Source organism: Berghia stephanieae, chromosome 1 (genome assembly GCF_034508935.2).
Source record: "Berghia stephanieae isolate SIO BIC M18660-M18661 chromosome 1, UCSD_Bste_1.3, whole genome shotgun sequence".
Lineage (NCBI taxonomy): Eukaryota > Metazoa > Mollusca > Gastropoda > Nudibranchia > Aeolidiidae > Berghia > Berghia stephanieae.
Window position 1 is genome coordinate 112,973,373 of NC_088360.1, and position 24,487 is coordinate 112,997,859.

At 32.8% G+C, this 24,487-nt stretch overlaps 1 protein-coding gene across 3 annotated transcripts; it reads left to right on the top strand.

Moving 5' to 3' along the window:
* The first annotated feature begins 1,534 nt into the window (after nt 1-1,534).
* LOC144962759 (G-protein coupled receptor-associated protein LMBRD2-like) lies at nt 1,535-20,959 on the top strand. Of its 3 annotated transcripts, none has more exons than XM_078895992.1 (14): nt 1,535-1,587; nt 4,586-4,792; nt 5,471-5,739; nt 7,096-7,263; nt 7,760-7,970; nt 8,467-8,541; nt 9,078-9,196; nt 10,642-10,820; nt 11,473-11,654; nt 12,163-12,296; nt 12,594-12,702; nt 13,900-14,101; nt 14,781-14,903; nt 16,834-20,959. In XM_078895992.1, the coding sequence occupies exons 2-14, from the start codon at nt 4,619-4,621 to the stop codon at nt 17,073-17,075; spliced, it is 2,187 nt and encodes a 728-aa protein (XP_078752118.1). In that variant the 5' UTR covers nt 1,535-1,587; nt 4,586-4,618; the 3' UTR covers nt 17,076-20,959. The 3 variants fall into 3 exon arrangements, with proteins under 3 accessions (XP_078752118.1, XP_078752117.1, XP_078752119.1); XM_078895991.1 differs by having other exon boundaries at nt 1,548-1,764; XM_078895993.1 differs by lacking the exon at nt 1,535-1,587 and adding an exon at nt 1,663-1,768 and having other exon boundaries at nt 16,834-17,212.
* Nucleotides 20,960-24,487: the final 3,528 nt, after the last annotated feature.

Sequence of the window (24,487 nt, forward strand, 5' to 3'; positions counted from 1 at the left end):
CTTTTAGTTTTGAGAGATGATATTTTTTTTTCTTTGTAAATAATCTCTCTGTTGTGTACTGTTATTATTATTATTATTATTATTATTATTATTATTATTATTATTATTATTATTATTATTATTATTATTATTATTATTATATTATATTTTTTTAAAAAAAATTTTTAATATTTTTTTTGTTTTTTTTTTTATTTTATTATTTTTTTTTTTTTTGGTTCTTTTTTAAGCATATGATTTGTAAACATTTGAGTGTATTCCTCTCAGTTGGATCTTGTGCTGGTGCATGGGTGAGACTTTAGTGATCTCAAACTTGAGTACACTGATAGTGTGCTCTTGGAATCTACATCTGTTCCCTATTTGAACTAGTTCCACTTTTTCCTCAAGTTCTTTTATTTGTACCTCTAGAATGGTTTTACTATCCAATTTCCTTCCTTTTACCGGCGCCGATATGACCTAAATGTGTTGCAAGCGCCGTAAAACCCTTAAAAACAAAACAAACGAGTGCTCTACCAACTAAGTTATTGGAACCCCCATCCTCACAAAGTGTAACTGACATTTAGAACCACAGAGTAGGGGCTGGTATTCAAGGTAAGAAAAAAAAATATTTTGGAACGGCATAATTAGATATTGCTGTCTGGCAGGCGGTTCTGTAGCTTAGGGGTCAAGCAGTTAGAATTAAAGCTGAACGTCCCGGGTTCAAATCAGTCTGAGGTCATCTGTTTGTTGTTTTTGGGTCACGCAGCTAGAATTAAAGCTGAACGTCCCGGATTCAAGGTAATTTGTTTGTTGTTGTTGTTTTTGTTTTTTTTAATATCAGGTTATCCCCTCCCTTTTTTTTTTTCTTTCTTTATTTATTAATTATCCTATTGTTTCCCAAATATTGACCACTTATTAGTCACATTACCCAAATAGTCCTTTGGTTATTGATCCAAATGATCTCATGATTTTGTGGCTATTTGGGCACAAATAATCACTACCTAACCGAATGCAATAACAAAACATATTTTCTCAGCTTTCGTGCGAATGCAATCCAATAAACAATTATTATATTATACTATACGAGTGGTCACCTCTCCACTGCAGAGACGACTGATGATGGCGTTTAATCAACTACATTCACGTGTGTGTGTGTTTGTATTTGTATGAGAGAGAGAGAGAGAGAGAGAGAGAGAGAGAGAGAGAGAGAGAGAGAGAGAGAGAGAAGGGGGGTGGGGGGGGGGAATCGCTGAGTTTCACACTTAAACCTCCCCCTCCCGTACCGATATATCCCAGTCTCCCACCTTAAAATCTGTTATTGTAACATTGAAGAAAATATCATTAAGATCTTACCTTATGTTAAGAAGCAAATCACAACAGTAAACTCACCAAAAAATTCATTACGATGACTTTATCTACATTAAAAAATAAGATAATATTATTAATTTAAAAATTCGAATTTAGGTAGCTATCCATTAAGATTAATTAAAAAAGAAAAAGAAGAAAATAATTTTAACCACCATTTCAGTAAAGGGGAATCACCCTCCTTTTGAAAAATATCGATTGTTGACGTCAACGACGATTGAGCGATCTTTGAAGGAATAATGAGAGGTGACTAATTGTCATAAATAATTAGATGGGGGTTCGTTTTTTTACGCGTTAAAATGAGACATACATGCGTTTAACAATTGAAATCTGAGCAAAAAGATAGGCCGAAGGAGAGGATGGAGAGTTGTTACAACAAGACGTTGTGATTAGACTTAGACAAGACTCGGACAGTTTAGTTCAGTCAGTATGGTTTTTATTTTTATTTTTAATTTTGAGTTTGGAGGAATAAAACCCATATCATCATCATTGTCGTCATCATCGTCGTTATCTTTATCGACTCCTCTCTCTCTCTCTCTCTCTCTCTCTCTCTCTCTCTCTCTCTCTCTCTCTCACACACACACACACACCCCTACTCCTGTCACTCCCTAATTCTCTTAACTCTTATCATTCCCTCACTGACTGATACAGCCACAATGTACCGGGAGAGAACCCTACTTATAGTAATAACCATGTTTGACTCCATGGCATGTTTAGCCGAGTCGTATCGTCCGTAATACCTCCATATTTTCTCTGGCTCAAGCAATGTTATTCACCTTTATCGTCATCTTCTAAAAAAAGATACTCAGTTAAAGTTAAATACACGGTATTTGGAATATATTCAATAAAAATGACACATAATAACTAACCTATAAGTTAAATGCATGTATCTCTCATTATTCCAGAGATAAATTAAAGTGTAACTTATCTCTGAAATAATGTTACTTTGTGCCATGATGACTCCCTGTTATTTACTTCTACTCATTGCCAAATGGAAAATGCTTTATTATTTTCTGTCCATTCTTTTACCAAATGTTTTCAACTTGCCTATCAATCTCAGAAGTGGCACTGTGTCGAATGATTTCATTGTTGTTGTTTATACATACATTTATTTGATATTCAATTTATCAATTACCTTGGTCCAGCATGTACTTATATTCAGATCTGATAACCCAAATTGTTATGGGCTCATTGTTGTAATGGAAATACTCTCAAACCGATGGAAAATATTTTCCATAACAACAATGTTAAATCAAACCGATAATTGCATTCGATTATCAGAGTCTCTAATATGTGCGATTAGCCTCAGGTCCTTTTGTCCATTAACTGGAAGTTGCTGAAGTAGTGTTGAACATCCTGATATAAATCTCTAAGTTGGTACTACTGTTTATGTGTGTACAAATTCTTGAAGTTCACATGTTCCAAATCTACAAGCTCTCGTAATTTTCCCATCAATTTTTAAACAGTATGAATTGGTATCAGTTTTACTGGCTTGTGGTTTCCTGCTAGAGTATTATTTTATATTTCACTGAGTCTTGTGTTTCTCCATCTTTCTGGTAACTTTCATGTCATTGTACAGAGCTACCAAGTACTTCTGTGGCAGCCATGGAAATACTATGCTTGCCATGGAGTAACGGAAATGGCCAAAAATCCATGGAAATGTGCTGGTCTATTCATTATCATCATCTGTGGTCAATCAATACACTTTTTGTTGTCTGATTAGTTCCATCACACTGTATGCAGTTGCTGTCAGATAATGTTATACTTTGGGGGTCAATGTCCGCTGCATTCTTATATGTTGCCTCCAATTCGAGGGTCAGTGACTGAGATATCAGTAGTACTATTGCGTACTGTGGTGTAAATGACTGAGATATTGGAAGTATTATTGTGGACTGATGACTGATTTTGGCACTGTGTAATGGTGTGTATGTGTGCCGGCATGGGTGTGTGTTGGGTGGGGTGAAGGGGGGTCCTGTCAAGGTTAAATCCATCCATTCAATGCTTTTTGCTCTGAGACTGCGGGGGCCTGCGTCCTCTATTATTATCTGACCCTCATTTTAGTCTCTAATCAATCTGCAAATTTTTACACATCATTTGAGTACTTTTGGATGTTTATCGTGGCAATTACCACATAGACTGTCATATATGAGGAAATAAGTAAGAAAATGATAGTTTTAAGTGTTCTCATATGCTATTGTGGTTTTGAATTATATGCATGAGTTCATTAACAATTGTCTTGATGAAGTTGTCTATAAGTCTAAATAGACTTTTATACCCCACTGAATTACCACTGAAATGAATGTCAATTGTTGTCCAAACGAATTTTGGCAAGTTGGCAGCTCTGATTTTATCAAAAAGGTTTAATAATTTCTTATACTTGTCTTCTATTTATTGAGATGATCTCTTAGTATATTCTGTTTATAGAAAATTGCTCTCACTTTTTAACTTCTGCCAACTATTCATTAGCCTTTGTTGTCTATCAGTATGAGCCCATGATTTACTTAAATCAGAACTGAAGAGTTTTGTTAAGAATTTTAGATGGAATTTGTTTGGCTTGTAATGAAAGTAAATATCAAAAATTGCTGACTCTCTGCTTGTTAAGATATTTCAATTATTGGCAATTATGGCTCAGAATATAAAGTGAGGATTATTGACTAAATTGGGGTAGGTTATTTCATCTTACCACTGTGTTTGCCCTGGCTGTGTCTTCTATCAACCTTTACATGTTTCCCCTCCATGCTGCTTTGTGTCTTGATTGAAAAATGAGATCACTTTTGTGCGCGGGTGGTTGGATGGGAGCATCACCCTTGAATCATATACCTATGATGTTTGCATGGGTGTACGATCCGATAGTGATGTCGTTTCTTCTTCTCTTTACTAGCCTATCCTGCTTCTTTGGTTTGTGATTGTTTTTTTGACAGGGGATATTTTTTTTTCTGTGAATCTTCTGCCTGTTTGTTCTTGGTTATTTATAATTTAGCTTATGATATCTTTAGGTTATGATTTTGATTTACATTTGTACTATTTTTGTTAGATTGCTTGTTTTTTTGTTTCAGCGGTCTCTCATATAACCTCAATTGTGTTGGAAGAGACCTAAAGCAACAAACAAACAAAAAAAAGATCACTTTTGTCATTAGTTTAGAATGTATAAATTTTATTTTGGTTCGTTTATGTATAAACTTCTTTTTTGTTGTTGTTGAAAGCTTATTGGTTTCTAATTATGCGAATAATTTCATTTTTTAAGGGAAAAAAGAGAAAAGTCTGGAAATTTAACAAAATGAGTGCTGGACCTCTTGTAGTGGAGATTTTGTTCACATTTGTGCTTGCTGCATATCTCCTCCATCGGTATGGAGATCTCAGGAAACAGCACATCCTGGTCACCACGGCTTGCTTCCTGTCATGGTATTTCTCCCTGATGATTATTTTCATTTTGCCGTTGGATGTATCATTGGTAGGTGTAATACAAAATGCTTTAATAATATGGTAATATTGACAGATATTAAGTGTCTGTCTGTTAAGAATTTATAATACAATTATTGGGTGAGGACAGAGAATTTTTAAACAAGATTCGGCATCGAAATATATTCTGAGAATGTCAACAAATGACTCAGAAACAAGGACTCAATTGATCATAATGACAAGTACTGTTCACCTGACATGACATGTTATGTTGTTTCCTTATTGGCAACATTTTGATATGAAGTAACAAAAGTATATTTTGTTGCATAGATTCATCTAAAAAGGACACATGAATAAATTATGACTTGCATTTAAAATCATTAACATAATCTCTGTGATTACTCAATGAATCTATAATGGAGAAAAGGGTCTTATTCTTCTTAAAAAGTATGGAATTCTTTGTCTTTTAATTTACCATAGGGCATTAGTCTAAGCGCCTGTTCCATCCATATGATCATTTTTCTTGCTTCCCGACCATCAAACATGTGGATGAAACCATTGTAATTTAGATTGAAACTAAAAATGAATTAGAGCATTTTTTCTTCTCCAAAAAATCATTTCTATAAAGTGTTGTATTCATAAGATTATCATTAGATAGTTACAAAGTACTTTTTTACTGACATATTTGCATATTATTAATCAGGTGTTTTATTTTGAAACAATATTTCAGACATTTTACCGGCAATGTGTTTATGATAACACTCCAAAATATACGACCACACCTGCCATCTCCACCACAACTAGCAATGTGAGTCATCCATCAAATATTTCAACACACATTCCATCTCTTGCCAACCCTAGTGGAGATTCACAACTCAGTGGAATGCAGCAGGACAGTGATATTGATCGTGGCTGTGAGAGGCCAGAGAGTTATGTGTCAGATACTGTCCTTCCTGTGCTTTGGAGAATTATATATTGGACCTCTCAGGCACTCACTTGGTGAGTCATTACAAATCACCTCGCAAATCACTTGTTGGGTTATGATATTAGGTAAAGTTGAGAACCTAATGTAAAGCAAATGATGAATGTTTGTTCTTAGACAGTATTTACTTAAATACTATCTACATGAAATAGATATTATGTAAATAAAGTAAAATGAATTGTATTTTGGGGGAAATGTAGGGATACAGTCCTTCTACAAGTTATTTTTAACACCAACACATTTTCATAGAGCATGACCTAGTCGTGATAATGCGCTCTACAAATGCTATGTATTATTATTTATTAAAAGCTTCAGCGACCACACTCCTAGCACTACTAATTTACTACATTCATTGGCTCATTCATGTCATGGTTTAATTTACATCAGGTTACAAAAGTTCTACAACACTCTCATAAGGTCAAATTCTTCCTCTTTGCCAATGACAAGTAGATAAACAACATCCAAGCACAAGGATCTCCCTCCTCGACAACCACCTATCCCAGTGGAGACAAACTACTTACTTCGATTTAAAAAAAAAAAAAAATTTTTTTTCACCTTGGCCTGAAAAAATTCACGTAAAATATCAATCGATTCAAATGTTTCTCAATTTGTGAAATACTCTCATAAAGAACTAGGGAGTTTGACACTTTTCTGACAATTTTTCTAAAAACAATGTGAATTGTAAACTTTATGAGATATGAATAAGTAAATGTTTTTATACAATTTACTGAAAACAATTTTTCTTCTAATTAGTGTAATTTTGAAATGAAAAGAATCATGTAAACATAAACATCGATGACAATAAATTTATTTTTGTCAGAATCTTTGAAAATGTATTCCTTGCATACTCACATAGGCTGTTTAGAGTTGGAAAAGAACTCCACCCTTGCGGTTTGATATGGATTGACTAATAATTTTCCAGCTTGCTGATTTTGCACGCAATTTTTGATTGCAGGATGATAATTCGGGGTATTGGGGTCTTCATGATAAGAATTTAAAGCGTGTTTTGGTGTAATTTTGTTTTTTTGTTTTGTTTTTCTTGGAATTGGTGTGTGTGTGTGTGTGGGGGGGGGGGGGGGGTGATTTTGATTTTTTTCGTTATTTTCTCCTATGCCCAAGTAAGTTACATTGAATTTTGCATTATCTTTATAGAAAAAAGAAAACGATTTAAAAAAAAAAAATTGTCACGTCATTTTAATCTTATTTTTAAAAAAGTGATATCATAGGTGTTTAATTTAGATAATGTCTTTAAAATCCAATTGCTGTTTTTTTTTTTTTTTACATTTGCATATCTATTTCTATGAATTTTGGAGTTATATTCATTAATGCATTTTTTTCATCTAATTTTTTTTTCTTTCATATTTTGTCAACAGGCTCATTATGCCAATGATGCAGTCTTATTCAAAAGCTGGTGATTTTACTGTCCTTGGGAAAATGAAATCAGCTCTAATAGAGAATGCCATTTTCTATGGCACTTACCTTCTTATATTTGGAATTTGTCTGATCTATGTCGCTGCCAGACCAGATTTAGACATTGATGGGTAGGTGCCAACCTTTGATGAATATTTATCTATATATTTGTTTAACATGAATGTCTCGAATACAGAGTGTAATATAATGTATGAATGAAATGTAAGCGAACTTTTAATGGGTTTTTTTGTTTTAAAATAAAAATTTTTTAGGCATAACAAGTGATCTATCTCAAGTAATGATAATTACCACCTTAACGAATAAATTTTGATAATCTCTCTGTGTTGACACTATATTTAAACGTCTATTTTAGTAATGAGATTCAAAGAAAGGGAGTTTATCTAAGCTTTGTTGTGCCAAAACGACACAAGTACTCATTTTGATTAGATCCATCCTCTGTATTATCGCTGTAGAAAAGGGAATGTGAAGTGAGAGAAAAGTAGATTTTTATTAAGTGGATTTGTTGTTAAAAAAACTGTGCTGATAATGATCCAAAATTATCTTATTTGTTTTTCCTATGTCTGCCCTATCATTCTCAATATCAAATTGCCCTCCATATGATTTCAGAGAGAAATTGAAAATTATTGGTGTGACTGCAAGTAATACCTGGGGTTTGTTTGTATTGGTGCTCATGTTGGGCTATGGTCTAGTGGATGTGCCAAGGTCCTTGTGGAACAAAGCCAAGAAGGGATACATGCTCTCAAACACTTACTTCAAAATTGCAAAACTGAGCACTGAAAAGACAGAGGCGGAGGAAAGCTTAGAGGATGTTTTAGAGGTATTTGGATGTGAATACTTTATGTTGTCTGGATCTAATTTTTATGTTTTTGTAAATCAAGTAGAATGTTATTTTTAGAGAAAACATTTGTTGAATATTCATTATTCTTATCGTCATATGTTTAAGACTTTGAGGTGTCAACATTATTCTGTTAGTGTACAAACTGACATTTTTTACTCTGCTAGAAAAGTATTATGATTATAAGCGTAACCAACTGCAAAATAAATGTCACAATACAATTACATAAACAATTGTTATGCCCACCATAGAGCAGAGCTAAAACAAATGCTGTATTTATCGCTGAAAGCCATACAAGACGGAACAGTCACTTAAGTTGAAATTGGAAATATGTCACTGGCACTGTCCCATAAAACATTGTGTGTATTCATTGGATAATTCCAATTGTCAAAATGGGTTATTGTTTTTTTTTTTGGGGGGGGGGGGGTTGTGTTTTTAAAAATGTTCTATTGATAATCAATTTTGTAATTTACTTCAGGAAACTAGGAGACTTGCAGAAAAGATTCGTTATAACCATCCTTTGCGAAAACACATGGACGTTATCCTTAGCAAGGTAATATTTATAATTATATTTTGATATACATTGTGGAATATTTTTCATTTTGATGTTTCTTTTTTATAAATAATAACCATTTTTGGGATTCCTTTTTTTTCTCTCGAATTTTTATCTGGTCTGGGTAAATCGATTAGACCTAAGATGGAGCTCCCAGTCATTTCCCCCTCTCTACCTTTTTGGTTCTGTATAATACACTACTTCTCAAAGTATCATTCTCAGCAGGCTTTCTGCAATTAAGACTCCATTTCATGCAATACAAGTCACTGAGGAATACTGCTTTCTTTTGCAGTTGCCCATTGACAATATATTCGCCATTCTGTAAATTCAGGTATTCGTTTTCCTGTCACTGTAGTCGATTTAAGTCTGTTAGAGCCTATCTCAAATGACAATGAAAATCCTGAGGCAATCTCAGATGTTTTCTGAACATCTGGAATAAGATTCGAGACACAACAAAATAACTTTCTGATAATTTATAAACTTTTTTTTTGTTATTTCATGGCAAATAATGATATATTTTTTTAATTTCTATTAAGTGTCCAGAAAGCACTCGCCAGTCAGTGAGAGGCAAAATGGATGACTTTGAAGATTTCAACCAGTCGCCAGATTCCTTGTCCGAGAGTTCATTGGTCAAGCTACACAAAAAAGTGATTAGGTAATGATATACAAAAAAAAATTATTATTTTTGCTCCTGACCCTGTTTGATATTGGTCTTTGTCTCTTTATATGAATGATTTCTTCTATAAGGATAAGGGGAAATGGATTTGATATATAATAATAATAATAATAATAATAATAATAATAATAATAATAATAATAATAATAATAATAATAATAATAATAATAATAATAATAATAATAGTAATAATAATAATAAAAATAATAATAATAATAATAATAATAATAATAATAATATGCATCTCTATAGAGCATAATCACGAAGATGTTGTGCTCTATGCGTTTTACATTGACATAATATCATGGCATAAAATCAATTATTTGTAACAATAATTTAATAGCACACTTACTATCAATTGACACGTACAAGTAAAACCGAGATAATACAATACTATAAAAGGCACAATGAAAAATATTTCTCATAAAATAAATGATGTTTTAAGCTAGATTTAAAAATAGTGATGTTTGGTGCATCTTTTACTGATTTGGGAAGAGAATTCCAAACTTTAGGCCTGAATTATAAAATGATTTTTCTCCATACGTTTTCAATCGTGGCTTATTGACACAGTTTAGTAGTATCCATTTGTGAACGGAACGACCTGGATGGTTTGTAAGTGCTTAAACATTTTCTGTGGTAAAATGGGACTTTTAATCATTAATAGATATCTTAAATTGACATTTCTCTAATGGGAACAATATGTAAATAGATAAAATAATAAAAACCCACAGATTAGGTGGGTTTTTTTTTCAAAATTTGTAGGTGGTTGTGGGTTTTGGGTTTTGTTTTATACGTAATTATACTGACTCTGATCCAAAGTACATTTCAGAGATGCCTCAATTTACACAATCAGACAAGCTGTCCAAATGAGGGGAGCATAATCATGCACATCTTCCAAACCAATAGCATTTTTTTTCTTTTAGCATTGAAATGTTTATTTTTTTCGTCTTATCTGCTTTAGATCTTCGGCTTTATTTGATAAATTTAAAATATTTAGAATTTAGAATATTTGCAGGTTATCATTTCTTTTTTCTAGAAGCAATTCATATCATAGAAATCATTAAAAAATTGATACGAGTTAAAGATTTCCAGCTGTCAGAGCAATTCTATTTTGTATCATAATTATTGACATACTGGACTTTGAATTTTAAGATTCATAAAATGTACACAGAAATTGGAGTTTGTCTTAATCAACTACAATTACCTCTGACTAAAGAGGTACAATAAATACACATTTCTATACCGTATTCTTTTCTTCTAAGCTGTAGGGTAGCCTGAAGGCCTGGGTTTTGTTTATCTAATTAACCATTGAAAATTATGTATATTTAAAGTTTACCAATAGTCTTTTTTAACTGTGGACGGAATAGATTTCTTCACATTTCTTCAAAATTGCATATATTTTGTTTTGATTGATGTAAATTCAGGTGTACAACAATCAACCAAAGGACCAGTGTAATGTGGCAGTCATTGATGGACATGGCCTTGGAATGGGAGGACATAGAAGAGAATATGCGTAGTGGGGATCACATGTACAGGCACACTGACCCAAATATGTCGACTCCATATTTTAGGTGGATGGCGTCAATCTACACTCCAGCTGTAGGTAAGGATTTGTGGAGAGAATGAAAAAATCTAAACCCTAGGAAGTCATTAATATTCTATGAACAAACATAGACATTTTTTGAAAAACAGGTTGATAAAAATTCAGATATAATTATGTCTCTCTTTATCAGACATTGAAGAGTATTGCTCTACTTTTGGTGTCAAAAACCTGTAATATTGATTGAAATCAAATCTAATATTTCTATACAATTCAAATTTTACACCCTTTAAAGGGGTCTATTTTTATTTTTTGATTACCAATATATTAAAGTATATTCATTAAAATGTACATTAAACCATAATTTACAGATAAAATACAATGTGGATACGTATAATTGTGCAACTATTAAATTTATTTGAATTTTTTTAAAAAAGGCATTACATAAAGACAAGGTTATTTCGTTTTTACTCCTGGCACAACGGGACACAGGTCACACGTCTGTTATCAAAAAGAGGCTGACCAGTTTTATCTGCCAAAATAAACAAAGTAATATTCGGCAGTGGCAGAGATAGTGATTTAAAAAATCTGCATTTCTTATCAATGTTTTAAAATATTGAACTCTTAGAATAAAATATTCCTTTTAATTTCAATAAAATATTCCATTTAATTTCTGGTCTTGATAATGAAATGCTTATTTATATTCACTACCCAGAATGGTACTGGAAGTGTGTATTCAGGCCCTATGTTTTCATGGGAGTGGCAGGCATATTGATTGTAGTCTCTTTCATGGTCGTCTGGTCGGAGTGTCTATTCTTCATCAAGGATCCTGTTCTATCTTTATTTGCTGTATTCATCAACCTTGCTAGAGAGAACTACGACTATGGATATATTGAGGTAAGAATGTATGGCTTTGCAATCTACTCTCATTACTGTTATATGCACATCTCCAATTGAAACGTTTCAAGAAGTTTTTACAATTACTAGACCTACCAAGGTAAGGTTTTCAAAATGAGCAATGGTGGTTTATACATTTGTAGACGTAACTAATTTGCTTAGAAATTTAGTAATCACATTTACATTCGTTAAACAAAATGATGAGGGAAAAATTAAAGATATTGAAACTTCGTAAACTGTCCAAATTAATTCGTAAGCAATGCATTTTTGGAGAGGAATTTTTGTTGGGTTTTGATTTAACTAATAATTGATAGATCTGACTTTTATACTAGTTCAAACAATGATTCATCAGTCTCCTAATCTATTGTTTGTTTTTAATTCATGGAATATTTTTACATTGAAAATATTATCATAGACTAATTTGAAAAGAAGGAAATGAAATGTGAAAATGGTAATTACGTGTATTATATTAAAAACTGCCTTTTTTATGATTTTTGTCTTTCTGTAGCTGGCATCCATTCTGACTATTGCATATTTATGCTTCTGCGCCTACTTCAGTGTGTTCAAAATTCGTATCCTCAACTTGTACTACATTGCTCCACGGCACCAAACCAACGAGCACAGCTTGATTTTCATTGGAATGTAAGTGTTAATTGCCATGATGGATTTTGAATAAAATGGAATTGTTCCAAAGTCTATATTTCTATCCTAAACTTAATTGTCTAGTCAGTGTCTTATGGCAACATTTATCTTATTTTTCCTCCATGTAACTGAATTAAATTTGTGATAGGCTTTCAAGAATGAAATTATATCTGAGAAGTCTGCGGTTTGAATAAAAGACCAGTAAACTGTAGTAAAGTACTGTTCAGTGATGTGTAAAAATTGACCAAACAGCATGACTCTGTCATACTTTTCTTGTATTTCTCATTTTACATATAGGATGTTATGTCGTCTGACTCCCCCAATGTGTTTGAACTTCTTGGGACTGATTCACCTGGACAGTCACATCACTCAAGATGAACACATCCAGCAAACTTCCTACACACAGGTAGATCATTATTAATACCTTCTGAATTGGCCCAATATTTGAGCTCGTGTAACTTTCTCTCTCTCTCGCTCTCTCTCTCTCTCTATCTCTCTCGCTCTCTCTCTCTCTCTCTCTCTCTCTCTCTCTCTCTCTCTCTCTCTCTCTCTCTCTCTCTCTCTCTCTCTCGTTTAAAGTTATCCATGTTTCATGTTGTACATGGAATTGAAATCCTATTTTTTTTTAAACCTCAGGAATGAGAGACATCAAACATTTGTCGTCACTTTACCAGTTTACTTTTATCTTCTTATTATAAAGAGAAACACACTACACATTGGAATATGGATATTTTTTTATTAACTTGTTTATGAAATTTTATATGCAACAATCTATTTATTGTATAGTTTACTGTTAACTTTTTTATTCAGATTTATTTATTGATATATTTGTTTTAAATAAGTTCGTCCTTTGTTTCCTTTTATTTATTTATTTATTTATTTATTTATTTATTTTTATTTTTAATTTCTAGTTTTAATTTCATATTAACACGGATGTCACTAATTAAAAGAATATTCTTGTATGTAAAACCAAATGAAACTCAATGCTAGATGTGCCAAAATGGGCCAGTTAAGAAGGAGAAAGATAAAGTGGGTAAATGTGATTCATATAAAGATGAACAAAGACAAACAATGATTCAGCCCTCAGCCATACATAAATGGTGATAGCAAATGCAAAAATACAAACACCATTTCAGCCCTTGGCCTTATATAGATGGGGACAAAACAAGACAAACAATGTTTTGTCCCTTGACCTCAGTCAGACAAATGGGGACAGCAGCACAAGACAAACAACTTTTAGGCCCTTGGTCGTATATAAATGTGGACAATACAAGACAAACAACTTTTCAGCCCTTTGCTTTATATAAATGGGGACAACTACACAGGACAAACAACGTTTAGGCCTATATTAAATGGGGACAGTCCCTTACAAACAACTTTTCGGCCCTTGGCTTTGTATAAATGGGGACAACACAAGAGAAATGAAGGTTCGGCTCTTGGCCTTATATAAATGAGGACAGTACAAGATGCTCGTCTGTAATACCAAGGTCCAATCAAGGAAGAATTCAAGCAAAATACGCTTAAAATGTGACTCATATTTCTTCTGACTGATAGATGTAAAATTGTTTTTATTTTTGTTAATTTTCTCTTTTAAATCTCACAGATAATGGGACACATGGATGTCATTTCCATCGTTGCCAATGGATTCAATATTTACTTCCCCATCCTGATTGTGTTACTTTGTATCTGCACATACTTCAGCATCGGCAGTCGTCTTCTGGCAGCCATAGGATTCCATCAGTTTATTGGTGATGATGATATGACACAGGAACTGGTAGATGAGGGAAAACAACTCGTGTCAAGGGGTAGGATTTTGAGTTATATTCATCCTAAATGTGATTTATACAAATATTATTTCACATTATTTTCTATGTCAAAATGATGACAACAAAGATTTTAAACATCAGACTTTTTTGCAGAAAAGAAAAAATCAAATGGCTCGTTTTGAAGTAAATGACATTGGTGATATTTTCTACTGTTTATCTATTAAATACTTTTAAGAGTAAACAAAACCACGAGATTGAGACATTTTAAAAAGGTCAAAAGATTAAAAAATCCCTCAAATAATAACTAAAAACATATTTATTTGCTTTACATCCCCGAACAAAGTTCTTTCGATACCCGTTTTGATGTCATCAAAGGGTATTATTGCAGATTATCAGACATAGTACAAAGCCAAATTCTGTACCTTTTACATTTTAGAAAGTTAATTATTTTCTAATTTTGAAAGCCTAAGATAAGATATTGAGTACTTTATATTCGTTTGTTGTCACGTAAAAATTTAAGTTGATAATGAAATAATGATTTCTGAATCAACTTCTCCCCCTTTTTTTTCCATCCTTACAGTTTCAATAAGGTTTGACTTTTTCATACACATGTTATAAAGCTGATCATTACAATTGGTAGCAATTGATATATCACTAGTTGTAAACAAAAATGTTAATGCTGTCTAAATACAAAAAGCCTTTTTTTATTATCCTGAAGAAAAGAGAAAAATCCAAAGAAAGGCAGAGGGCGAAGCTAGAAGGAAAAACTGGGTGGAAAGATTTGGAGATGGTGCCTCATCAAGCAACAAAGATGTTCCAATGTCAGCTGAACGAAGAGGAGGTAATATACCAACTATTCATTTATGTCAGATGTTGATCTACTTGATATGGATTATTATAATTATTCTTTTTTTGTTAAATTCATCATTTCAATGTTGTGAGATTGGTAAAATCAAATACCTATTGACCAACACATGGATCAGTTTTACTCATCACTTCATCATTTGATCTTTTTGTAATAAAATGCATATACATGATTTAATTCTCTAATTATAATTATGCGAGGAAAGGATAAGAAATAGTCCAAATGATTATATATAGATTATTATTGATCATCATATAAAAATGAATACTGCAAAGATGTAATCCCAAACTTAAATCCCGTTCAGGAATAGCCTGCACGTTGTAAATTCATGGAAGATTGTTTTTTCAATAACATAGAATGATAATAATAATAATAATAATAATAATAATAATAATAATAATAATAATAATAATAATAATAATAATAATAATAATAATAATAATAATACATGGCATTTATATTGTGCATTTTCATCACTGTGTGATGATCAATGCACGTTACAAATAAATATACAAATTTTACTTATATAAAACGTATACCACAATGATATTAATACCAGGAATGTATGTAATATCATATCAATATCTTGAAAATGTAACGGTAAAAAGGTTGTGCTTTAACAATGATTTAAAACTATCAATAAATTTTGCTTCTCTTTTCCTTCTGGTCATTCCTCACAATGGCCCAGTATGGGTAATGCAACGGCTGCCATAAATTTATAATTATGATTATTTCTAAGAGTAAGCTTCGTTTTCTCAGTCGAGGATCGTAAATTCCTATTTGGTACAAATATGTCTAACATGCTTGTAATGAAGTCAGGTGCTTCATTAGTTAGGCTTTTAAAACAAAACAGAGCAATCTTTAAAATGATTCTTTCCTTCACAGCCAGTGCAGCCCATACAGAATAGGCAGGGAATGTTCCATTCTCTTTTGCCCTGTCACTAATTTAGCTGCACTATTCTTTATGACCTGCAGGCCCGAGATTTTATCATGGCTTATGTGAGATAAAAGACCATTGCATTTATCTAGATGTGATAAAATAATAGTTATGGACGAGATTCATTGTTGCATCTTTAATAAGGAAATCGCTTATGATGGATATTTTCTTAAAATTATTTGTAAGAGTTTTACAGAGGCTGTCTACTTGCATTTTCACAGAAAAATCATGTTCCAGGAGTACCCTGAGATTTATAATGCCTGTCGAGGGCTGAATTAGACAACCATTTATATTCACTCTTAGATGTTCCATCAAGCCATTTCAGAATATATATTGGCTTGAAAATTAGTCTTTCAAAATTCTGGGTGGGGTTCCTGACCTCCCATAGTGGGCAGGGAGGTACTTACTGTGTCTTCTATCCCCTACATCTGTTTTCCAACTTGCTTTCTGTCTTTGTCTTGGAATGAGATAACTTGGGTTTGTCATGGTCCTGGCCGGATTCCCTGGCTTAGAGGGAAACTAAAAGTCAAATGTATCGTTAGTTTTGGAAGATGATATTTTTTTCCTTTGTAGGTCTGTTACGCACTGTATTATGTTTTATTTATATTATATATGACTTGTAAAACATTTGAGTGTGTTCCTCTTAGTAGGGACATGTGCTTGTGTCTGGACGAGACTTTTAGTGATCTCAAACTAAGTACTTTGATAGTGTGCTCTTGGAATCTACACCTGTTTCCTATTTTAACCAATTCCCCTTTGTCTTACCTTTTCTTGGGTGCTTTAATTGTAATTCTAGAACTTTTCACTATCCCATTTTCTTCCTTTTTACTGGCGCTGATATGACCTTAATGTGTTGCAAGCGCTGTAAAACCCTTAAAAACAAAAAACAAATCTTTCAAATTTCATCACCGATACATTTTTTTGAACTGGAAGAAGTATTTAGATCCTCTCTTCCTCATTTTACCCCAGAACGCTACACAGTCCCAAGAAGTCCTGATGAAGATGACAGAGTAGAATTACTGAAGCAGGTGGAACCAGTTGATTTCAACCAAGATGATGACGGAATGTTTGGTAACAACACATCCTCCATGTATGGCACAGCCAGGTCTGGTAGGGAGGATGGTTACCAAAGTCGTGGATCTCGTTTTAGCAGTGGTGGTAGTCGTCCTGGAGGGAACCGACCACCCAAAGGAATATTTGATGATGTTTGACTTTACTAAAATGAAATATTGATTTTAAATATGCTTCTGTCATAGGAATGTGGTTTTATTTATTTTTTTTTTTTGTGTTTGTCATACAGCTAGATTTGGTAATAAAAAAAAGTTTGAAACTCCATTTTAAAAATCCCCCCCCCCCCCCCCACGCACACAAATCTTTTAGAAATGGTGTTTTGATAGAAAAATTGTTAAATTTGATCCCTGTAAGTTTAGAAAAGATGGAGCATACTGACATCATAGAATTTACCGACTTTATTTCTATATATGTTTTAATAGAAGGAGGTATTGGCATTTATTTGATTAAAAAAAAATTATTGCACTTAGCTTGATATGTGGGAACAAATCATATACTTCTAAAAATATGTAAAATGGTTTTTTGTTTAATTATTGATAACAATGCAATATTTGATATTTATATCTCTGCTAATGGTGGTGTCGTGAAGTTGAAATTTATAATATTGTGTGGTATTTTGTCAGTTTATTTCATCGCTTGAATGGTTTGTCGCAAAACTGAATTTTTAGTTAATTCATAGTGAATGTTAGTCATTGCTGTGTTTGTATTGCATGGTATAAGGAGGTTATGCTAAAACTGTTATTTTCATTGATCTCTTATTAGAAATCAAAAATGCGAGATGAGATAACCAGCACACACACACACACACACACAGAGAGAGAGAGAGAGAGAGAGAGAGAGAGAGAGAGAGAGAGAGAGAGAGAGAGAGAGAGAGAGAGAGAGAGAGAGAGAGAGAGAGAGAGAGAGTTCTCTTGAACTTATTACATCTGTTGACTTTTTTCCATTGGACAATTAATACTTCTGATATATACTATACAGTACTAGTCAATTTGAAATAATTTTTTCTCGTCATTTCTCTCTTCTTCGATTTCTATGGAAATGGCTTGTCTGAAGTTTCAAAGCTTCTCCATAGCTTCTGCAGATCATTTTGTTCTTGGACTGTACAGATATCACCTGCATTCTTCATTCCATACAATTTTAAGACGTCCTCTTCTTTTAGATTGATTTTCCATTTTTTTCTCTTTCATTTTTCAAATGCACAGATTTTATTATAAAAAGATATAATTTTTACATTTTATTTTGATAATTATATCTATATTCAACTCACATTTGTGATAGAAAGTTTTAAAATGGCGTTTATAACTTTCACAGCTGCAATAATAATGATATTGTAGTTGAGATGTTACTTTCATATTTTTTTTGTTTGTTTTGGTTTTTAGTCCTTGATTGTATTCATTTGATTTAATATGTTATATTTTCACAAATTTAAGCCAACCGAGCACTACAATAACAATCGATTACTTTATGTTATAAGGTGATGCGTGGGATATCCCTTGGGGGCAGTAGGGCGGAGGGTTAATTATTGACTTTCTGGGCCTCTAGGTACTATGTTGTTCCACCTTTGTTTGTCTGCTTCCCCCTGTAGCATTTGTCCTTTCCAAAAAGCTTTGTTGTCTTGTTTTAAAATTAGATCATTTGAGTTTGTCCGGGCTCTATCTGGGGACAGTCAGATGATGTATTTTATTATGAGTTATAATGCAAATAATCTCTCATGATATCACAATGGCTTTCTCACAAGTGCTCATCGCCTGAATACCATATATATTTGTCTAAGTTCCCGATTTTCTTATGAAATCGATTTTTTTCTATCAAATTTGTCAATCTGAGTCTTTTGGTCTCAGTTAGCCTGCATGCCTGTTTTGTCACCAATGATAGCATGTTATCAAGGCTTGATTATTATCTCTTTTTGTCTCATTTTACCAACTAGAAAATCAAACTCCTAATATGTGTCAAAAGCAAGACAGAACAAGCGTTGTTTGCCGACCATTGATTTTTGCTTGTTAAGCTGATGAGGATTATTTAATGCTTTATTTTTGAACCAGCCTGGGTGGAAACAAATTTTAAGATCAGGCATTTCAGTTGATGCATTTTGAAAATATTAAACAACTAACAAGGAAACAAGAACTTGATTCGTGAAAAAGAAAAGTACTTTTTTCTCATGACATTAAGTTTTATGTTCATCTCTTATTGGAATATTTTGGTAACGATTTACAAAGGTGCAGTTGCCTGTAACAGAAATAAACGAAGCTTTGTGTTATGTTCATTGGGGAAAAAAGTGGAATTCAATTGCTTTTAATGTACCATGGAGCATTACGCTTAAATTCCTATCCCATATGTACGACAGTTTTCCTTGCTTCCTGACCAATGTGTACTTAGGCAGAAAGCTTTATAAGTTATTAATATGTTTTTTTTTTCTGTTGGACATTAAGTTTGGTCTCAAATTTAGCAAAATTAGTTCATTCAGCCAAACTTTGGCCACATTGCATACTCAGGTCAGATTTATAGATATTACCTATTTGAATCAGGTGTGAGTGAATACATGGCAATGGGATGAAAGCTATTGTAATAATGTTCGTTCAGAATCGATGACTTATTTTCTTTCAGTTCAGGTAGCCAATGCACTTTTATTGCACTATGCTGAGTAGCTCTCATATGGTTGCAAAAACATCTTTGCTTGTCATGGAAGTTCATTTCAGTGTTTCATCTTCTAGAGAAAGAATGAAATTTGTCTGTGGTCTTTGATGAGGTAATATTGTTTGTGCTAAATGATGTGGATATTCGGTTCCTGAATGCGTTCCAAGGGCGAGAGTTAATGTAGCTTTGTGGAGCACATTGGGCATGGTGTTAGCCACAGTTAAAAGAAAAAACCGTTATGCCAACATTCCTTTGTTATTTTAATTCCATAGTGTGTGTGCTAATGTGTAATGTCAAGGTCATTCGCGACAAATTACCGGGATTGGTCTATTTGAACTGTAATAATCAACAATTGAAAGCATTATAATTTTATTATGTAGCAGCATTGTTATCTTGTGGTTTTACAATTATTAATATTTTTTTTCTCTCCTTTAAACTTATTTTGAAACACTTAAGTTGACCATAAACGATATTTATTAAACTGCATTATTATTTTGGTTTTCATCATCATCTTCATCATCCTCGTCATCATAGTGGGCAGGGAGGTACATACTGTGTCTTCTATCCCCTTATATCTGTTTTCCAACATGCTTTCTGTCTTTGTCTTGGAATGAGATTACCTGGTTTTGTCCTGGCCCTGGCGGAGTCCTAGCTGGGAGGGAAACAGTCAATTGCATAGTTATTGTTTTGGGAGATGATATTTTTTTCCTTGTAAATCATCTCTCTGTTATGTATTATTACGCGGGTGGTTGGATGGGAGCATCACCCTTGAATCATATACCTATGATGTTCGCATGGGTGTACGATCCGATAGTGATGTCGTTTCTTTTCTCTTTACTAGCCTATCCTGCTTCTTTGGTTTGTGATTGTATTTTTGACAGGGGATATTTTTTTTCCTGTAAATCCTCTGCCTGTTTGTTCTTGGTTATTTATAATTTAGCTTATGATATCTTTAGGTTATGATTTTGATTGACATTTGTACTATTTTTGTTAGATTGTTTGTTTTTTTGTTTCAGCGGTCTCTCATATAACCTCAATTGTGTTGGAAGAGACCTAAAGCAACAAACAAACAAACAAAATGTATTATTACATTTGTTATTTTGAATTTATAATGTAAGCATTTGAGTGTATTCCTCTTTGTTGGATTTTGTCCTAGTGTCCGGATGAGACTTATAGGTGGTCTCAAAGTAAGTACTTCGATAGTGTGCTCTTGGAATCTACATCTGATCCCTATTTGTTCCCAGTTCCCCTATGTCTTACTTTTCTTGGGTGCTTTATTTGAAATTCTACAACTTTTTACTATCCCAATTTCTTCTATTTTACTTGTGCTGATATGACCTTAATGTGTTGCAAGCGCCGTAAAACCCTTTAAAAAAAGCAACAAAAAAAACAACATCCTCATCATCATCATCACTATCATCAATATTATTATTATTATTATTATTATTATTATTACAGGCTATGTCCCAATTACGATGTTGTTACCTAGTCGAGTACACAATTCTTGAAGGCCACGCAGTACATATTGTCAAGTGGTGTGTTTCATGTATATTATGGTTAGGATTTATGGTGTTTTCTAAAGAATTATTCCCCAATAAGGAAATTACATAGCTCAAACCAAAAAAAAACAACAAACAAAAAAACATATACTCACTTGTTTATTTTTTCAAGATTTGTAAAAAATACATGTTTTTTTTAATACCTGTTTGAAATGTGCATAAATTCTAAGATCATCAATATGATGTCATAACTGGGCATATGCATTTTTTGGTATGTCACGTTTTTGAGCGCTTTATGCATGAGCAATAAAGGCCAATAAACAAGAGAAAGTTTAAGTTATGTAGTTTTATGATACAATATTTGTCACTAATGTCATAAGAATATATAAATCAGAATTTAACAAGAAACCTGCATTGCAACAGTAAGTCGTGCCTGGTTTAAGAATTTGACAGAGACGGGTAAAACCATGAGATTATGCCGAGAGATAGAAACTCCGTAGCAGAGGAGGTCAAACAACCTGATCTGTCTTTCATGTGTCCACAAGGTGGTTCAAAAGAAGTTAAATCTCTTTAGATTGTAAGAGGTGGGCTAAAAGCTCACCAGGACAACATATTTGCTCCATTTTTACATAATTTGTTAGAATATCTTTATATCTTTATTGCGTGCTGGGAGTTAAGAAGTAAGGGACGTGTAGGTTTTTTTTTAAAAAGAACATTGCTATAAATACTAGATATTAACAGCTTATAAAAACAATGATTTTAAATTTGATATGACATGATTGAGTTGTGATACAGATGTCAAATTTATTGATTGTATTTGCCCTGAAATCAAGTTGGAAGGCCACATATTTTTCTCTGCAATATTTGTTTATTTCACTGTCAACGAATTGAATTACACTATTATATATCTATAATTCTGTTTTCCAAAGCATCATTTTTAAAAATTGTGGATCGCACACTCCATTTTGGCCTATAACATTCGATATTTCATCGAGAACATTTGATAGAGAGCACATATTTTGAACAAAATTGCAATTCATTACCAAAGATGCAATTTTTTTCACAATTGAAAGACTCATCCTCTTTAATTTGTGTAATATTTCCTTTTTAAAAAAACAAACAAACAAACATTTGATCTTCAATTGAAAGCACACGCTGACCTCATTATCGAGTTCAGTAGATCTGGATAATGAGTTGAGTGGATTGAGGTTAGATCTCCATTTTCTGCCTTTTTTATATGGGATGACTTGATTTTGATTGGCCTTCAGCATGAGAGAGATGGTCTAATGAGAGAGGTTATCTTTTTTTCATTTGTAAATTTTCTCTCTTTGAATGCGTCGGTGAATGTCTTCCTTTTGACCTAAGGACTTTAGGGAGCTGAGATGATGCAAACGGGTAAATCGCTGGCTGGAATCTAATCTTGTTATCTCCATAGGCTATTTCTTTTTTTCTTTCTTCTGTACCAGTGAGCTAAGCCTGTTGTAGACAATGGTGAACTCAACTGTCCTATGTGTCCTGATTTGGCACGGATATAACCTAAGAGCTGTAAAACTTCCAAAACTAAAATAACGAATCCAATCCATTCTAATTCATTGGTGCTTACATAACAGTAGTAGTTTAAGCCTGTCAAAGAACAAACGACAATACTGGTTATAAAGATAAGGGAATACCGTTCAAGGCTCTTCAAAGGCATGATTTATATCAAGACACTTGAGAAAAAAACTTTTTTTTAACTTAGTTTTTTTTTTCGAATGGATTTGTGTCACTACTGATGACATTTAAATGATTTTTTGAGACTATATTGTACATATTATTTTGAATGATCAATAACAGCATAAATACTGTATTTGCATACAAAGAATTCCAGTGCTGTGCTAAATATTTAATATATTGGTGTACTCCGGGTACTAATAATATCACTTTCATAGTGTATTTATTTTTATGTAATTTTTCAAATATTATAAGGTTCCTATATCCTATTATATGGTTCACGTATTTTATCAAACATAAAATTGTATATAATATATATAATTAATGAGTCAATGTGTAAATGAGTATGTACAAGATTATTCAAGATATTGCTATTTTCGTCGAGAGAGGTATGGTGTGTTGATTTAAATGATGGTCCTTATCTGGAGAAAACGTCAATTACTTTTACAACACTTTTACAGGTTCTTAACTTGTCTAAAAAACTGAACATGTGTGAAAAGAAATGCTAATGTAGATCATGAGTATGAGAACATCTCTTTTTCCCCGAAAAGTCCTATACTGTGCTTATATGAAAAATACGTTTTTACCTTTTTGTGTTCAAATTCTTGGTGTTTCTCTTCTTCCAGCATTTACAAACTCAGGAAACTGTGCAATTTTTCTTCATGTATTCATTTTTATTTCATATGATATGTTAACTTTGTATGTATTTCAGTAACGTTAACCCTGTCGTCTCAAAATGAAATCCCACCTTTATTGTCTGTTCGTTTAATAATAAATAGGGTTATCAATGTACAATCGTACGTTTACTTGTTGGGAGTATTGCATTTTGCGAGATCCCAGGTTTGAGAATTTTTGTCAAGTTGAGGGTCATATCAATCGATATTTAAAGGATGAGTTTTCTGACCAAATATATAAATACAAATTTTTCCAATGTTCTGCAGTTAACTGGTTTAAACGAGCTTTCTTTGTGCATCCTTTGTTGTGGGAATCTCATACCTGATCACATTTTGGTAGTCTTTGACATGACACCGCAGTTGTTCTTTTCTAAGTCGCTATCCATATGCTCGCCATTTATAAGGCATTTGTATCACAAATGCTTTTGAAGTCTTCTTTGACCTTTTATATGTTATTGCAATGGTCGTAATGTCCTGCAAGGCCAGTGGGTTCTTCTTTGGTCGCTACCCTTGCTTTCTCTTCAATCTCCTTTATCACTACAACTTTTCTTTTCATATGGGATGGAAAAGAGGCACGAATTATCACTTCAGAATCTGCCTCTGCTGAATATTTGAACTAGTTCCCAGTCTACCTGTTTTTTTTTTTTTTTTTCTGATTTGAAGCTCATCTAAACTGTGTCTATAATCTTTGACTAACCCACCAAGCCCTTTTTATTGGGCCTGAAAAATCCAATATTTTTATAAGGTTGTATGTAAGACCCCTAAACATAAAGCAAACAACGATATGTCTTTGGTTTTTTTTTACTAAATGGAATACTTTGCCTATGGGCCCACCTAATTTAACTCAAGTAGCCTGATAGGTTATCTGGACATACATTTTATTAGCTAAGAGAAATACATTGCATGCAATGTGTTTTCAAACCTGTTGAAATTTCTAACAATGCATGTTTGATTGTTATGTTTAATTTTTATACACATATTACTATATAATTAAATATATCTTGTGAAATATAAAGCCTAAATATAAAAACTTAA